The sequence below is a fragment of the Sceloporus occidentalis genome, unplaced genomic scaffold (genome assembly GCF_023333645.1).
Source record: "Sceloporus occidentalis isolate IW3139 unplaced genomic scaffold, rSceOcc1.0.p SCAF_343, whole genome shotgun sequence".
NCBI classification, from domain to species: Eukaryota; Metazoa; Chordata; class Lepidosauria; order Squamata; family Phrynosomatidae; genus Sceloporus; species Sceloporus occidentalis.
In genome coordinates, this window is record NW_028317323.1 from 154,665 (window position 1) to 171,804 (window position 17,140).

Consider the following 17,140-nt stretch of genomic DNA (forward strand, 5'->3'; position numbering starts at 1 on the left):
ACTTTCATCTGAAATTTGTGGGTCCACATTCCCTCGCACTTGTGTTCTCATTCACTCTCACACTCTCTAAATGTTTCCCTACCTGCCACCACTTCCGCATCTTTGTCTATCTTCTCCATTTTATCTTCTATCTTTTTTCATCATCTGCATCTCTGTGGACATAACCCAGCGGGGAAATCCTGCCAAAATGGGAGTGCTTGCGGTGATGTCCTCTGTCCCGAATTGGAGGATCAGGGAGATGGCGTCGCCACAAGTGCTGCCTTATTGCCCTCAGTTCACGTACGGGCAAAATGACGATGCTTGTAGTGACATTCTCTTCCCCGATTAGAGGATCGGTGAGAGGAGGTCACAGCAAGCACCGCCATTTTGGCGGAAGTTCCTGCCGGGTTATGTCCACGGTGATGCAGATGAAGAAGGACAATAGAGGATGCATAAGTGATCAGCAGAGAAGGTAGGGAAACATTTAGAGAACATTCTAGAGATATTGAATGTGGGCACCAGGCAACAAATTTCATTGGGCAGGGAACGAAATTCATTGCCCGAAAAAGAATGGGCCAAAAAGGAGCAGAAAAAATCTTCAGACTCATTTTTATCTCATTTGCACATGTCTAATATACACTGTATCTATTGAGCCCCTTGGTCTATTATTTGTTTTAGTCAAGCTCTTTCTTCATTAAACCAGTGCTGTTTCTTATCTTGCAAGTTATTAACATTTAGATATTCAACAATCCTATCAACCTCCTCATTGCTGCTTTTACAAAGAGAGCCAGAACCAGTCAATAACAATCAGCAACGCAACAAAATGGGAAAGATAATTCATTAGGTGGAAGAAGTCATGCAGATACTGGAAAAGGGAATATTTGGCTCAATTGTGTACACATGGGGTTGGGTTTCTAATGTATTGCTTAGTGTAAGCACCATTACATGTGTTGTTCGGAATTGTAGAATACGGGATTTGGGAAAAGTGAAAACTGCTGCTTGGCGTTGGTGCATAGCCTGATTAGACAACAAATCCCGCATAAGCTTTTTCGTTTTCACAATAATCTGATCAAGTTAATCATGATCTGCTGTAATCTTTTACACCATGATTAAACTCTGAGCCGGGTAACACGGGCAATACAGCACGCATTAATTGGATTTTTCAATACAAGCTTTCCTTTTGCCTTCTGCTCTTTAAAAGTGTATATTTTTATTTTGTAGAACATGCACAGCGTTGATATTCTTTAATGCTCTGGTAAGGGGAGATTTATCTGTTAGATATTTAGAGCCAAGGCACGCAAGTTCACCTCTCACTAGTAATACAAACAGTTTGATCGGGTGAGGGGTAAAGGGAGACTGGAATAAAATACCTTTGAGTGTATACTCTTGACACTCTTCTCCATTTACCAAGTGTTCACCCTGTAAATGAAGAACATGCTACGCATCCATTTTTCCAGCATCATAACATCATTAGTGACATTCATCATCTATATAGAGCTATTTATTTATTTTAATTATATTACATAATGTGCCCCCCCACACACACACACACACAAAATTAACGTTGGCAAGAATATTTATTTCACAAATTGTGAACAAACTGTTTGTCAACTGAAAAAAAAATTAAAACTGGAAAAATAAATTAATTTAAACAAAATTTACTGAACACCACTATATACTAAGGTGACGTGGTAGGCCTCTGCCCCATAAACAGCCTGCCTGTGCCACCGCTGCCCTTGAAGCAGCCTAACTGTGCCACCGCTTACCCTAAAGCAGCCTGCCTGGGCCAAGTCTGTCCCCCAAATCAGCCTGCTTGTGTTGGTAAAAAAGACAATCCATGCTTGGAAAAGGTGCTATCATACCTGGGAATTTCCAGGCTCTCACATTGTGATCAGATTGCCCATATTATAATTGTAGACACTAGATATGTAGTGCTGTTTCCAAAGTGAAAATAAACAATATGTTATATTCCCCCTTTCTTACCCTCTTCATGTCACCCCCCCCCCCCAATATTTTATCTCTGGCCTCTTTGCTTCTGTTTGCTGTAAAGTTCTGCTCACCTTACAGGAAATTGTAAAATAATGCTTGTTTTGTTACCCAGAGACTCGGATATCAGCTTCTATGAGGTGACTTTTTAAAGGTACACTCTGCTATTAGTACTTTAATGCTTGAAGCAGCGAATCCGTGGTGGTAAACATTGCGCCACATAGACATTAGTGCTTATTCAAGTACTCAGAAAGTACGGTAGTTTAATGTTCCAGGCATCTCTAAAGAAGAATGTGTATTAAACTATCCTTTTAAAGGATGATATATGAAATACTTTGCTGTGCAGTTAAAGTTTAAAGAGCTGGCTTATCTCCTTCACAACCAGAGATATAGTATCCTCATAGGACCAGTGACGTACTTGGTACATCAAGAGTACAAAAATGCTCCCATGTTGCCACAATCTTGGCATTCGCAGGGCAATGCTGCTTTTTGACGAAGGCCAAGCGGAGCAGCAACAGAGCCCCTCGACCCTTTGATCACTTCTACAGGAGTAATCATGCAGACTCAGCGATTGTGTAAACCGGCAATCTGGTCCCAGCTGCCACAGGACCTTCAGTTCAGGCTTGACACTCCCCTGCTGTCTGACTGCTTAATGAGAGTGATAGTACAGCATTATACCCTTCAATGCTTGGCAGACCGGCTATAGCAAGAAAGAGCCCCCTTGAGCCTTGATTGTTCTCAGGGGATTGCGCATTCACTCAATTCTCCGGCCGCACAAAAAGAAAATACATATAAACCTATGGCCACACCTTGTTGTCTTTCTTGGATTTCTATTTTGTTTTAATGATAACATAAACTGCCATGAACAAGGGTGGTCCCGCAGCGCAGTGATCAATTAGAGACCTGCTTGTCTTAATTGCATTTTTAATTTTATGTGAGTATATTAGTATATGTTATTTTGACCTGTAAACAGAACACTCATGCTGCCTGCAGACAAGAAGCTCTTCTTACCCTTTTTAATCTAACTGCTTTTATCACCAGCCTGCAATATTTATGCCTCTGCTGAATGATTTATAGTGTGGCCAGGAAGGGGAGATGGGGGTGTCATTCTGTCACCTGGAATCAGATGGGACTGAAAGAGAAAGTAAGGGGAGAGGTCAATAGAGACAAGAGATCAAAATCTAACCATCTACACAGTGTACAACAAATTAGCATTTTTTTAAGTGGGAAAACATTTGCAAGAAATAAGTCTACCTCCTATATGACAGGGACATCATTTACTAATATGAGCATTATGTACCTTGATCAAACTGTATCACATATGTCCAACTTTTTTAATAACACTGACTTTTATGTGCAGTAATAACTGTAAAAAGAGAGTGATACTTAATTTTCTAGGTAAAACAATGACTTACCACCTATAAAGTCTAAGTATTTTTTTTTATTTTATTTAAATACAATCCTTGATAGACTTGATTCCATCTATGGTAAATATGTATACACACGATAAAATTAGTTAATTTAGTTTAATAATATGTAATCTCTAGAGAGAACATACAAGGCTGGGGATTTTCATACCCCAATGGCCATCCTAAAACAAAGCTTTTGTGTAAAATTTATTGACTTAAATGATAAATTGCAATTAATTGTGCTATGTACGTTTTGATTGAATTTATTATGAAAAAAGCACTTTGGCTGCCTTGTACGATTGGCATGTGGTTGTGGGGATAAATAGGTCAGTGAACGGTCATTATGTAAGGGAATATAAAGGTCATGAGGTAATAGTTTTTTAATATTAATATATATATATATATATATATATATATATATATAATTAGTAGGTAACTTCTAGTTTACACTCATGCTGCCTCATGCTAACTAATTGAACAGGGAGGGAGACCAGTGGCATTAGCAGGGTAAGTTGCAGCATTGGGGTTTTAAAACCTCAATGCTGCAACTTACCCGGCACATCCCACTGGTCTCCCTCCCTGTTCAATTAGTTAGTCTGTGCCGGGTTAAATGCCCGTAGGAGCGACCAATAAAGTCGCTCGTACGGACATTTAACTAATTGTTGAACAGGGAGGGAGACCAGTGGGATGTGCCGGGTAAGTTGCAGCATTGGGGTTTTAAAACCTCAATGCTGCAACTTACCCTGCAGATGCCACTGGTCTTTAACTAATCGAACAGGGAGGGAGACCAGTGGCATCAGCAGGGTAAGTTGCAGCACTGGGGTTTTAAAACCTCAATACTGCAACTTACCCGGCACATCCCACTGGTCTCCCTCCCTGTTCAATTAGTTAGTCTGTGCCGGGTTAAATGTCCGTAGGAGCGACCAATAAAGTCGCTCGTACGGACATTTACCTAATTGTTGAACAGGGAGGGAGACCAGTGGGATGTGCCGGGTAAGTTGCAGCATTGGGGTTTTAAAACCTCAATGCTGCAACTTACCCTGCAGATGCCACTGGTCTTTAACTAATTGAACAGGGAGGGAGACCAGTGGCATCAGCAGGGTAAGTTGCAGCACTGGGGTTTTAAAACCTCAATACTGCAACTTACCCGGCACATCCCACTGGTCTCCCCCCCTGTTCAATTAGTTAGTCTGTGCTGGGTTAAATGTCCGTACGAGCGACCAATAAAGTCGCTTGTATGGACATTTAACTAATTGTTGAACAGGGAGGGAGACCAGTGGGATGTGCCGGGTAAGTTGCAGCATTGGGGTTTTAAAAGTCTGCACGAGCGACTCTGTTGGTCGATCGTACAGACTTTTAAAACCCCAAGATATTGGAACACAATGAGATAAAATCATTTTTTGTCAATGCTAACCTAAATTACTGTAAACACTATTTTATGCTCAAGTACAAAAAAATTTTCATGGCACTGTAAGCAAACATGCAATTAAAATCCTTGCGTTTGTATATTCCAGGAATTTAAGTACATCTGAAAATGGAAGGGGTATGAAATGTAAACAAGCAAATCTAACTTACATTTAAGATAATGGAATTTGACTCTATGTAGAAATATTAAAAATATGCATTTACTAAATATGCACAAAAAGAAATTACTAAAAAATACGCAAAAACCCTAAATATCCCTTCTTTCAGCCATTCTGATGTAGATTGCCTGGTGTGCTTGGGATCATTGTCTTGTTGTATGACCCAATATCTGCCAAGTTTTTACTGTCAAACAGATGGCCTCACTCTACAATACTTTGGTATACAGAGGAGTTACATATAGTTCATAAGGTTGAAAAAAGACTTAAGTCCATCAAGTTCAACTCTTCTACCTAACCTTCCTATTCTTCATCCAAAAGAAGGCAAAAAAACCCTAATTAAGCTAATATGAATTCTGCCATCAGGGGAAAAAAATTCTATCTTAACTCCATGATCATTATCAAGGTTCTCAAATCCTGTGGCTGCAAAACAAGGCCAAGTCATCACCCCTCCAACATATTGCTGTAAAAATCTCACTATCATGAAACTCTGCAGGCTCGGTAAAACAGAACTGTCAGAATGCAGTTTACGTTCTGTGTGGACTGTAGACTGCTCATAGATTTTCCATGTGTTAGCATACATGCTCCTATTGACTTCAATTATAACGCTACAGCTCATTTGCAGGAAGTATTCTTCCTGTTTACCAGGGCTGGACTGGCTATCATAGATGGATATGTGCGGCCACACACTGCATTATTATGCTCGTGTAGTGTGCAGACTGGCCTCCCCAGTCACTGGATCTGGAGTGACAGGGTGATTATTGGGTGCTGATCGCCAGTCCAGGCTTACTGTTTACCCTTCCAGATTTCAGTAGGAAGCCTACTAGAAAAGTTAAATTAGACAAAAAATGCCTGAACCAATTTGCATGCAGTATTGTGCAATTACGTCCTTGCTTCCATGGAAACTTCAATATAATATGCATTATTTATTTACAGGTTTTAGACTGTTCCTTAACCCCTAGAGGACAATTCATGTGCACGGCACGTCATGATTTTAAACAAGTGTAGAAAGTGATCTAAGGCAGTTCTTTCGGCAACACTGAAAGCTGCAGTAGGGGCCCCAGAGCGTCAATGTGCAGCATATTAACTATGGTGCCGTCCACTTTAAAAGAAGTTAGGTATTAAGCAACACCAAAAACCCACCCCAGGACGCACTGAAACCCCTCCGGAGAGTGGTCACAAGCACCATAGCAAGAGACTTTGCCTCTCACAAGATGGTGATGGCCTTTTAAAAAAAAAAAAAAGGTTCCCAAGACCTTTCCAAGAACTTTGCATGCTAAATACAGGTACTACATTAAACCATGCAAGTTAATGGATCCCAGATTATCAATTGCAGTCTGAAAAATAAAAACAAATTTAATTAAATAAAAAAAATAATTCCCACTAATGTCAAAGTACCACCAAAATGTAACCCCCCCCCCGCCAAAAAAAAAATATAGTCCTGAATTTACCGCTTAATACAAAAATCCTGGCATTTGAAATGCTCATGAAGTGTCTTGTTTTCCAAAATGTATGGTTTGACAAAGATGTCCCAGATAACACAGGAGGCAGGATGACCACATCTCAAAATTAAAAACAAAATGCACCTCCTAATTGTGGCCCTGTAGCCCCCAAGCAATCTGACAAACCTATGCATCAGGAGATGTTGCTGAACATATTGGGGTTTTGTTTGACAGCGACACATTAGGAGCTGTAAATTCATACCTGCATTCTGTTTTCCGAATATTTTACTTATTCCCTTACCCAAATATACAGCAATTTCTTTTTTTTTCAAAAATTATTTGCTCATGTCTTTTGTTTAACATCTTTAGCCATGGATCGTTGTTCCAATCATCTCCACATGCTGCAGTTCTCTTGGCTCTGCACCTCTTCCCACTCCTCTCCCTTGTCTTGGTTCTCCCCCAATCATTCTCAATTGTGTTGATGATATTCTGCTTCCTGTCCACACAAGGGAGCATAGTACATATCTCCATATTCAAATGCTAGTCTTCATTCTTCATCATAACATTGTTCTTCTCATTTTACAGGGTAACCAGGAGCCAACTGCTACTCCTGACACAATGGTTCAGCCTTTTGCTGCTATCCCTTTCCCCCCTCCACCACCCCAAAATGGTATAGCCACAGATTATGGGAGCCAGCATGCAGAATATGCTGCCACATCCACTGACCATGGGCTTCCTCTGTATGGAGGTGGGCAAAGCCACACAGAGCACAATGCTCCTGCAACCAGCACAGCCAACGCTTCCAGTACGGTATGTGACCTACTTGTACGTGTGTACTTTTTTCCCCCTTGGGTTCCGTTCTGTTTTTTCCCCCACTCTTCCGTGATCATCTCAGTTTTCACTTTTACTGTAATATCACAAGTGTTGCATTGTTTTGTCCCTGTTGTAGTATATTGTCTCTTCGGCAGAATCACTTCAGACAGGCAAGCCCCTGTGTACATCTTAAAGGTAGTCTGAAAAGAATGGTTGAGCTGATCCTGAATAATGCATTGTGTAATTGAAGAAACTAAACTAAATTCAGCACCCTTAAGCCAGGAAGTTTTCCCTATGACAGTTAGTATTATCCCCAATGTCAGGGGTGTATTTGTCAGAGCTAGGTTACTCATCGGAGGGTTCAGTCTCAATCATAGCATGCTGTGTTTCCTATATTTGCTTTCAAAGGGTACTGAATTTGCTACTCTTCCATATCTTCCCATAGCAGACAGATGGAGCTCAAGCAGAAGGACAGCAACCTCAAACACAAAACAGTGATAATGCTGAATCCAAACCAACTCCAAAAAGGCTTCACGTCTCAAACATCCCCTTTCGTTTCCGGGACCCCGACCTTCGTCAAATGTTTGGGGTGAGTATGCCTATCTGTATATTAGTCTTCCAGGCATTGCAGTTGGCTATCCAGATGACTAAATGTGTACTTAACGATTGATTGGAAAGTTTGCTAAATATACCGTATTTGGTCGAATATAAGACAAGTCTTTTTCAGAGGTCGTCTTATAATCCAACCTCAAATAGAAGTCGACGAAGATCCAGATCCCCCGTGGCGCTGCAGGGGACCTCCTTTCTGGCAGCCGCTGATAAACTCAATGACGGAGCACTGCTGTGACATGACCTTCCGGTCATAGAAGCGCCGGCCAAAGAGCCGGGTAGCAGCAGAGGTTGTCTGTGTGCATCATGCAGATGTTCACCGGCTGCCCCCACTAGACACCAGGGAGTCTGGAGTAGAGGACTGCACTGGGAGGCGGGTCCCGGCAAAAAACTTGCGGGCGTGGGCGGTCTTGCTGGGGCTGCGGGCGGGAGCGGGCGGTCAGGCACTGTACCTGGGGGTCCCGGTAATCCCGCGCGGCTGCCTTCTTGCTGCTCCCTTACAGTGTCTCCTAGCTTGCTCCGCCCAGGAACAAAACCGAGTCACGTGATGTGAAGTCACTTCCTGTGACTCCGCCTTGTTCCTGGGCGGAGCAAGAGAAGAGACGCCGTGAGGGAACAACTCGAGGGCAGCCGCGCGGGAGTGCGCGGGAAATCAGGTAAGGAGGCGGGCATGATTTGCCACAAATGTGGCGGGAGCGGGCGGGATTGGCCACAAATGTGGCAGGAGCGGGGGGGAGCGGCACACCCACATTGCGGGAGCGGGATTAAAAAAGTAGTCCTGCGCAAATCCATGAAAATTTACTTGTGTGAAGATAACTGTTTTTTGCATGCTTGAATATGTTCTGTTGTTTACTTTTCTTTTTTTAGCTACATATAGATACTTTAGGCAGTTTCATCTTGGCAATATTCCAAAAGCACAAGTGCTTCCTTGCAACTACTGTAAATGCAGGACTTTATACACACACACAAAACGTTTGAGCATTTTTTCCGTACACTGTTTACATGTTTAAAAATATAAGTGGGGTGTTTTCCTTTTGGATTGATAATAATTGTTTTAATGTTTACCTTCCTCTTATAGCAATTTGGCAAGATACTCGATGTGGAAATTATATTTAATGAACGTGGATCTAAGGTAAGCGTATATTGGTTTTATTTTAATTTTATCACAAGCATACAAGTAAAACTAATAGTTCAGGATTTTCTTGCTCAAATACTGGATACAGGCATCCTATGAAAGTTTGACAGGATGGTTCTTTACTCATGAAATAACTTCACTCTAGAATCATCATTACCTGTATTTTGTGTGGTAATCTTGTACAACATTTGTACATGTTATTTTCTTTAACTTTAACCCAAACATTTCATGGTTAATGCTATAATCAACCTTTCATAAGATGCTGTTTCATAAATTTAAAAGAAATCTTGAAGCTGAGTGTTTGGGGAGGTCAGAACAAAACATATTTTAAACTGGCTGAGGTCAGTGGTTCACAGATCTCAATTATTGTGTTGATGTTTGTGAATACGTGTCTTGGTAAATGCATCTATATTTTCCATATATGAGATTAATCAATTAACTTCACCTTAATTATTTTATCCATCTCACCTCGAGATTTGTGTTCGTAGGAACCTTGATACAATAGTCATGTTTCATGATATTCAAAAATCTATATTACAGACAATGCCAGCGTTATATTAGCTGAGATGTATGTTGCTTTGAGAACACCACTGAATGGTAGTACCAGCAGATTCAGAAATGAAATCTTAAATATAACATTGTTTAGTTATAAATGAAAATATTTTTAGTCAAAACACTGCTAAAAAAAACCCCAAGTAAATTTAAACTATCTTCTATTTAATTGTAATTTTATTCATATTGTTTTGAATTTTATTTCCTGCAATAATTCACAAACAAAATAGAATATTTTTTATATATGTGTTTTACAATACCAGTATGTACATACTTTGTATTCTCTGGTAATCTTTAATAAAACCTAATAATCATCACTGTCGGTGTTTGAATATTGAGTTCCCTGGGGGTATTCAATGAAAGATTCCCATTTTACAAGTGAGTTTCAGCTCCTTCACTCCATACATCAGAAAAGGATAACCTCATATAGCCTCTGCTCCAGCAAGAGCTCCACAGGGCCGGTCTAATGCAAAGTAAAGCAGTGTGATTTCTTCAGTCTCCTCGCACATTTTATAATGCCTTATACACGGCCAGCTCAGTCTTGGTAGCTGGTGGAACCTCATGGTGTTGGCCACAACTCCTCTGCAAACTCTCAAGGACTGGGCAAAGAAATAATTGTGATATATTTTTCTAATAGAACACTGGAGGGTTTTTTTTGTTTGGTTTTTTTTAAGAAAAAAAATACATTTAATGTTGAGTATTTTTTCACATTTAATCTTAATATTTTTCTCATCTGCATTCATCTTGTTTGAGACATTTTCTCTTGACCCCACACTGTAGAGATTTTTTTTTAGTGTTATAGAGTCTGGTTTCCATTTCCCCACAGAATATAGAAACCAAAGGAAATTGTGGCTTCCCATGCATTTTCAGCAGTGTTAGATAGCTGCAGACTAGAGGACTGCACTGGGAGGCGGATCCCGCGGGACCCGCCAAAAAACTTGCGGGCGTGGGCGGTCTTGCTGGGGCTGCGGGCGGGAGCGGGCGGTCAGGCACTGTACCTGCGGGTCCCGGTAATCCCGCGCAGTCCCGCGCGGCTGCCTTCTTGCTGCTCCCTTACAGTGTCTCCTAGCTTGCTCCGCCCAAGAACAAAACCGAGTCACGTGATGTGAAGTCACTTCCTGTGACTCCGCCTTGTTCCTGGGCGGAGCAAGAGAAGAGACGCCGTGAGGGAACAACTCGAGGGCAGCCGCGCGGGAGTGCGCGGGAAATCAGGTAAGGAGGCGGGCATGATTGGCCACAAATGTGGCGGGAGCGGCACACCCACATTGCGGGAGCGGGATTAAAAACCGCGGGAGCGGGATTAAAAAAGTAGTCCCGCGCAGGGCTCTACTGCAGACCACATCATTAACCAAAAAACAACCAATAATAAAGAACTAGTGATCAGATATGAAGCCATATTATATTTGGCATCTATTTTGAAGACAAATTGCACTAGCTTGTTTTACAACTAAACAACTATTTTAATTGTAGTTTTGTTGTTTTAACATCTGTTCAGCAGTTTAATGCATATGATAGCTGTGTGGTCCCTTTAACCTTTTGATGTGTTCCTTATGCATATATATTGGGGATTCTGTAGAATCCTACCATATGCATATGTGCTTTCCCTCACCCCAGCTATTTTCCATGCATGAGAAATATCCAGCTAGTCCTCTTCTGCACTAAATTGTTGAACGCTGTGGGTGGAAAAAGCACATAGAAGGTGCTGCCATTGATTTCAATGTGAGCCCCTTCTTGCCACTCCTTAAGCAGCCAATCAGTGGCAAGAATTGTTGGACCATGCAGGAGGAGGGCAGCTGCAAAGCTGCGGGTACTACACCTGGTAAGCGATTTCCTGTTTCTTCTTCATTTTTGAAGAATACGTACACCCACAGAGTACTTTAGTATTAATTCTTCTTTAGTGAGGCTGAAGGGGACAGTGAATTGTCCATTTAACAATATTATAACCTGTGATGCTTAAAACATAATCTGCAAATGAAAAGTGAGCCACAAAGGATAGAAACTTCATGTGTAAGATCTGACAATGTTGAATTCACTTGTGAAGTGAAAAACACAACAGGCAGTTGAAAAGGGGTGCCAAGGAGGCTATAGGAATGGAGAAACCTAAGTTCTAACAAGGATAAAATATTTATTTTCATGTGACCAGCTTTATTTTTTATTTATTTTACTCTCCTTTTGTAATTTTAAACTACATCCAATGATAGTGGGCTGCACACTTCTAAAGCATGGCAACTTTAAAGACAATGGAAAAAAATGACTCATGCTTTTTATTATGTGTTTTTATTTATGATGCAAACATATTGGGATAGTTTAGTAACTGTCCTGGCACTTCCCCATGATACCGGTATATACTTGATGGCAAATTATGTATGCGGTGTGTGTGTGTGTGTGTGTGTGTGTATATGTATATGTGTGTATATATAATATATATATATATAATGTATGTATATATATATATATATATGTGTGTGTATGTGTGTGTATATATATTAGGTAAGATCCAGGGACTTTGTTTTACTTTTAGATTCTGAAAGCATTGATATTTATGTGTACCTTCTTTTAGCGCCTGGCTTCTGACCTCCTCAGACCTTCTTCAGCTTTCTATTCTTAACTAAGTTGAGGGGCACTTAAAAATACATCTAAAGACTTGGAATAATTTAAAGCATAGCTTTAGCCCTAACGTAAAAGGCAATGTGTTGTGTGGTTAACAAAAAAAATCTTTTTTCCATCCACATCTGTTTTAATTTAACAGGTTTAATACTTTTTTTTCCCCCTACTTTTTTTTTTTTTTAACCCTTTTGGATTTGTGAAAAAGAATGTGATACGTGGCAGTTTGATACTTTTAACATTCTTTTCCGTTTAAGCATTCAGCACTTTTTAGACTCTGGAACTAATCAAATTGTTTCATAGAGTAATACTCTAACCCAAGGGATCACATTACTCCAAAGAGGAACCACACATTTTAATAACCTAATGCTGTCTGCTGCGTATTTTCCTTTCTGAACAGACGGCTAGGCAAAGTCATTTGTCTGTATAACTTAAGTTTGGAAGATATAAAAAACCACTAAAAAAAGGAAAATGCACAGATTTTAGCATTATTAAATTAATAAGTTAAGAATACTGACTGACGGTTTCTTGTATACACTTTTATTCTACCAGCCCGGAATTATTAGAAATTAATTTGTATAGTGCCACCATATTCCACAGTACTGTGTAAAACACTGTGGGAATAAACCTCCAATTTCTGTGGTTAACTTCTACTAAATGGGAGCAAAAGTCACTTAAATATCAACAACAAATTACCTTTAAACCGCATAGTAGTATAGGCATAAGGTGGATTTCTGTTATAACACATTGTTTGTTTGCATATAAGTTTACTGTAAAATGAAGCATTTGGGAAAGTGATAGCTGCTTTTTCAAACTACATCAGCATTGCTATCCTATTTAGATACTGGCTGTTTTTTATGTTTCCTTATATGTTTGCAGAATATTAAGAAATGTGGTAAATGCCACACTTGACCTATAATTTATGCACAGGAAACCTTTATTTTCAATTCCCAAAAGGGTTAAAAAAAAAATACCTATTTGAATCAAATTGAAAAAAAATTTTTTTTGGTGCTGTAACCCAATACATTTTGACTCTTACAGTGTTCATTTTCCCTACTTTAATTGGTGCTTGGATTAGTTCCCAATCCGCACTGACTTGACTATAAAAGGTTATTACATTCAACTCTGCTGCTTATTATTTTGTTCTGTTGTGAAAGAGATTGGGTGCTTTTCCAAGGCATAAGGGATTCAGATTTTTTTCTTCTTCAAAGATTGGAACATTGATTTAAAAATGTTTTTAGTTTAGCATTTTTGGGGAAAATGCAATACAGGAATGAAAATTTAAAATACTTGTCTGAAAGTAAACCTATTATTACAACCTGTGAAAATGTGCCAAGAGCAAATGCCCTATAAACGGTTGCTGATTTTTTAACTATTTGTTTATTATATCTTTGAGTATGCTATGGTAACAAAACATTTATAGACGTGTGTATTATATATATATTATATATATAATATGTTAAATGTAGGCCAAGTTACATGGCTGCTTACTGGTATCAGATTATTTTTTCTTATTGTTTTTGCTGTATTTTTTAGAAGTGAAAAAAGTATAACTGTTAACTCTTGTTGTTTCTTTATGTTCTTATGTTTTTTGATAACATTTTGTGTTCTGAACAGTCCATAGGAGGCGGCAAACCCTTGTCGGTTATAAATTAACATGTACAGTTTCATGGTAAATTTTTACTTTCTCGGACAGGGAACGTACACACCCCTCATTTGTTTTGTTTTGGTTTTTTTTGTTTCCTTTCACATTTATATTTTAATTTTTATATAAGATTTCATTATTATTCATGAAACCTATCCATAAAACCCTAATTTGCAGCTGTAATTTGGTAACTAAGGCTGCACTCAATAAGATTAATGCTGGTGATGGGTATTTCAACTGGCAAAGAGAGCAGTTTACTATTTACATCACCTGCACATGCCAATAGGCATGTGCAGGTGATGTAAATAGTAAACTGCTGGTGGAAGGTAGGGGATCTGAATGCGAACTACTGTTCTCTAAGGGGACATGAATACCTGCTTAACAGTAAAAAATCAACAGCCGTTAATTAGTACATCACTTGACACCTTGTCATATAAGTGTCCATTTAGATTGCTTTGCCTTTAACTGTAGGTGGTGGAAAGTGGTATATCCTGCAAATGTTATATTTCTCTTTTGCTGCCACAGTGTCTTTGCATCAGAGGTTAGAATGCTCAATTGATCAGCTCTTTACAACTAAAATGCCAAATCCTGCTAAAACGCTGGCATTTAAGTCTTTCATTTAATAGTAATCTGTACCAGGGTTTCTTTTTCACTTCTATATGCAAGTTAGAAGTTGCAAACTTGATGGCCGGTTATTTGGTTTTACTATATACAGTATCTGTTAAAATAACTCATTTTGCAACATTTAACTATCATTTTGAATGTAAATTTTTTATAATATATTCCATTGCATAGGGGGAGTTGTATCATCATGTCGCCTAGTTATATGAAGTATCTTAAGTTGTGTGATATGTTTATTTAAGTAGTAAGACTTCAATTTAAATAGATTCAGAGACGGACATAAAATGTGGCAGTTTGGATTTAATAATTATGTATGGTTCTAATCCAGAATTTGAGATACCTGTCACCACCATCAATCTTGCTACGCCCATGTCATTGCACATGGATCCTCACATGTCTTGAGGAAGTTTTGATAAAATATGTATATATATATATTTATTTATTTTTTACCCTCTATTTCTCCCTCCTTTTTATTTATCCTCCTGCAGAGGTCTCCTCACTTTCACTACTCCTTCACACTGCATGTGTCTGAGCAGCATCAATATGACAAATTAGTGCTCTGTGTTTTTCTGATCTTTACTGTTGCCAAGTTTTAAAAAACATAAATAATAAATCTTTGACATTATTTTTTTTTTCTTTTAAGTTTCGATTCTGGCTCTCTGGCGGCTGATGTTTTCTCGTGCCCCCTTCACCCTCTCCTGGCCCCCTCTCTCTTTCCCCCTTCCCTTCTCTAATGATTTGCATGTATGTCTCCCCTTTGCACGCAGGGTTTTGGTTTTGTAACTTTTGAAACTAGCGCGGATGCTGACCGGGCCCGGGAGAAATTGCACAGCACGGTGATTGAGGGGCGAAAAATCGAGGTGCATGTCTTTACCTGAAACTGAAAGATTGCTAAATGGCAAAAGCTGCACTCCCCCACTCCTTCTTTCCTCTGACTCTACCTATCTTCTCCCAGACTATTGTTTATATATATATGTTTGTGTGTATACATACGTGTTGTGTGTGATTTAAATTTACACACATACACACACATATATATATATGTGTGTGTGTGTATGTGTATGTGTGTCACTCATTTAACATACACTTTATTCATATCTTTGTAAATGCATGTCAACTCATCTATTTTTTTATTTTTTTTCCTTTCCGCTTTTTAATACTCAAGTTCTACATCTTTGTACACTTCTATTTTTCGTTTTGTTTATTTATGAATTATTCCTGTGTTATGTCTATAACCTTTATGTTTCATGTTGATTTTAAACATAATTACCCCCTCCCACATTTACTCCATATCCTTTTCCACATACTTCTGGTTATTTTACCTAATTCCTCCTTTCACTGTTCTCCACTTGCATGAATTTGTAACACACCTTCAGTTCCCTTGTAATTCCACTGACATTGCCTCTTTAGGACTATAGCAGACTACTTTCAATGAACTTTCTGTTGTGCTGTCCTACACTATGCTTGTGTGAAACTCTGCTTTGCTTCTTTTTGATTTATTGCTATTTCTTTCATTGTATGTGTGGGTTTTTTTTGTCATTGTAACTACTTTTCCCTCCCCTTGTGCATATGATCATAAATTTTTCTGTATCCTGCTTATCGTTCTGCTTACACGTTATCTACGCTTTTTCTCCGTCTCGTATTCCTCATTTTTATTTTCTCATTTTCCCCTTTCTCTCTTCTGCATATGCACACTTTTTTTTTTGTTTGTTTGTTTCTTACGGTTTATGCACATAGTCCAAGGCTCATGTATCAGTCTAAAACAACTCCATTCTTACCCCAGCTTTCCTACCCATACCATTCTCTAAACTGACCAAATTTTTATGATGCCTTGCTATTTGGGTTTTTCATTAATACCCCAAATTAACAAAGAAATTGGTTCACCATACCCTGGAGGCATAGTAAAACTAGCTCTCCATCGTCCAGCGAACATACGAAAGGTACACATTCAGTTATGCTTAGGGACATTCTTACAAAAGTCTTAGATTTGCGAATGCAAGCATAATCAGCATAAATGCATTTTACAATTTGCATTCCTTAATTATGGCGTAAGGTAATTTTATATGCAATTTCAAAAGAGCATTTAGTCAAGCTAAACTCTAAAAAGTTATCATTAGAAAATATAGCTTTGGCTCTGTTAACCCGTTTCAAATGAGATTTCCCAGCAATATATGTATTCAAACTATTTTGTGCTTAAAGGGGTTAAAACCATATTGCACTTTTTTCATTCAACATCCATTCCCTATGTTTTATCTTTCCCTCTCACTTTCGGCTCTGGCCCTAGTGTTTCCTGCTTTCTATCGCTTTGTACCGTAACATTTTATTTAATATTCTTAAGGGTCTTCTGCATGCAATCCTTACTTACAACTTGTACCTGTAGTACTTATCCTTTTCTTATATTTTGTTCATCTGAAGATATTTGTTTCCCTTATGTTTTGTTGGGGGTCATGGGGATGGTGGGTTGGTTATGCAACCGAGTAGAGAATGTGTCTGTATGAGTGGTTAGCTCTTATTCATTTTCCTTTTATGTTTTAAGAATAATAATTTGCTTATCCAATATAACAGCCACCCCCTCTGTACTCTCCTTGTGTCTTTGATGTGTGTGGTGGGTTGTTTTTAATCCTGCTTGCTGTGCATATTGGCTTATGTTAGTCCTATTGTCTTATTCTGTATGCACAGATGTGCTATTGATGGCTGTTTCATCTTGTTGGATGTGTGCGTTTGTCCTGTTGCTGAACATTCCCATGGGTCAACTCTGCCCCTTT

The 17,140-nt window shown here is 39.0% G+C and overlaps 1 protein-coding gene across 1 annotated transcript in view; it reads left to right on the plus strand.

Annotated features, from left to right (window-relative positions):
• The first annotated feature begins 290 nt into the window (after positions 1-290).
• LOC149274204 (RNA binding protein fox-1 homolog 2-like) overlaps positions 291-17,140 on the plus strand; it is a 36,353-nt gene continuing 19,503 nt past the window's right edge. Inside the window, exons 1-5 of the mRNA XM_089505702.1 lie at positions 291-335; positions 6,982-7,206; positions 7,655-7,798; positions 8,897-8,950; positions 15,143-15,235. Of these exons, the coding sequence (XP_089361828.1) occupies positions 291-335; positions 6,982-7,206; positions 7,655-7,798; positions 8,897-8,950; positions 15,143-15,235 (561 nt within the window). The remainder of the gene's footprint in view (positions 336-6,981; positions 7,207-7,654; positions 7,799-8,896; positions 8,951-15,142; positions 15,236-17,140) is intronic.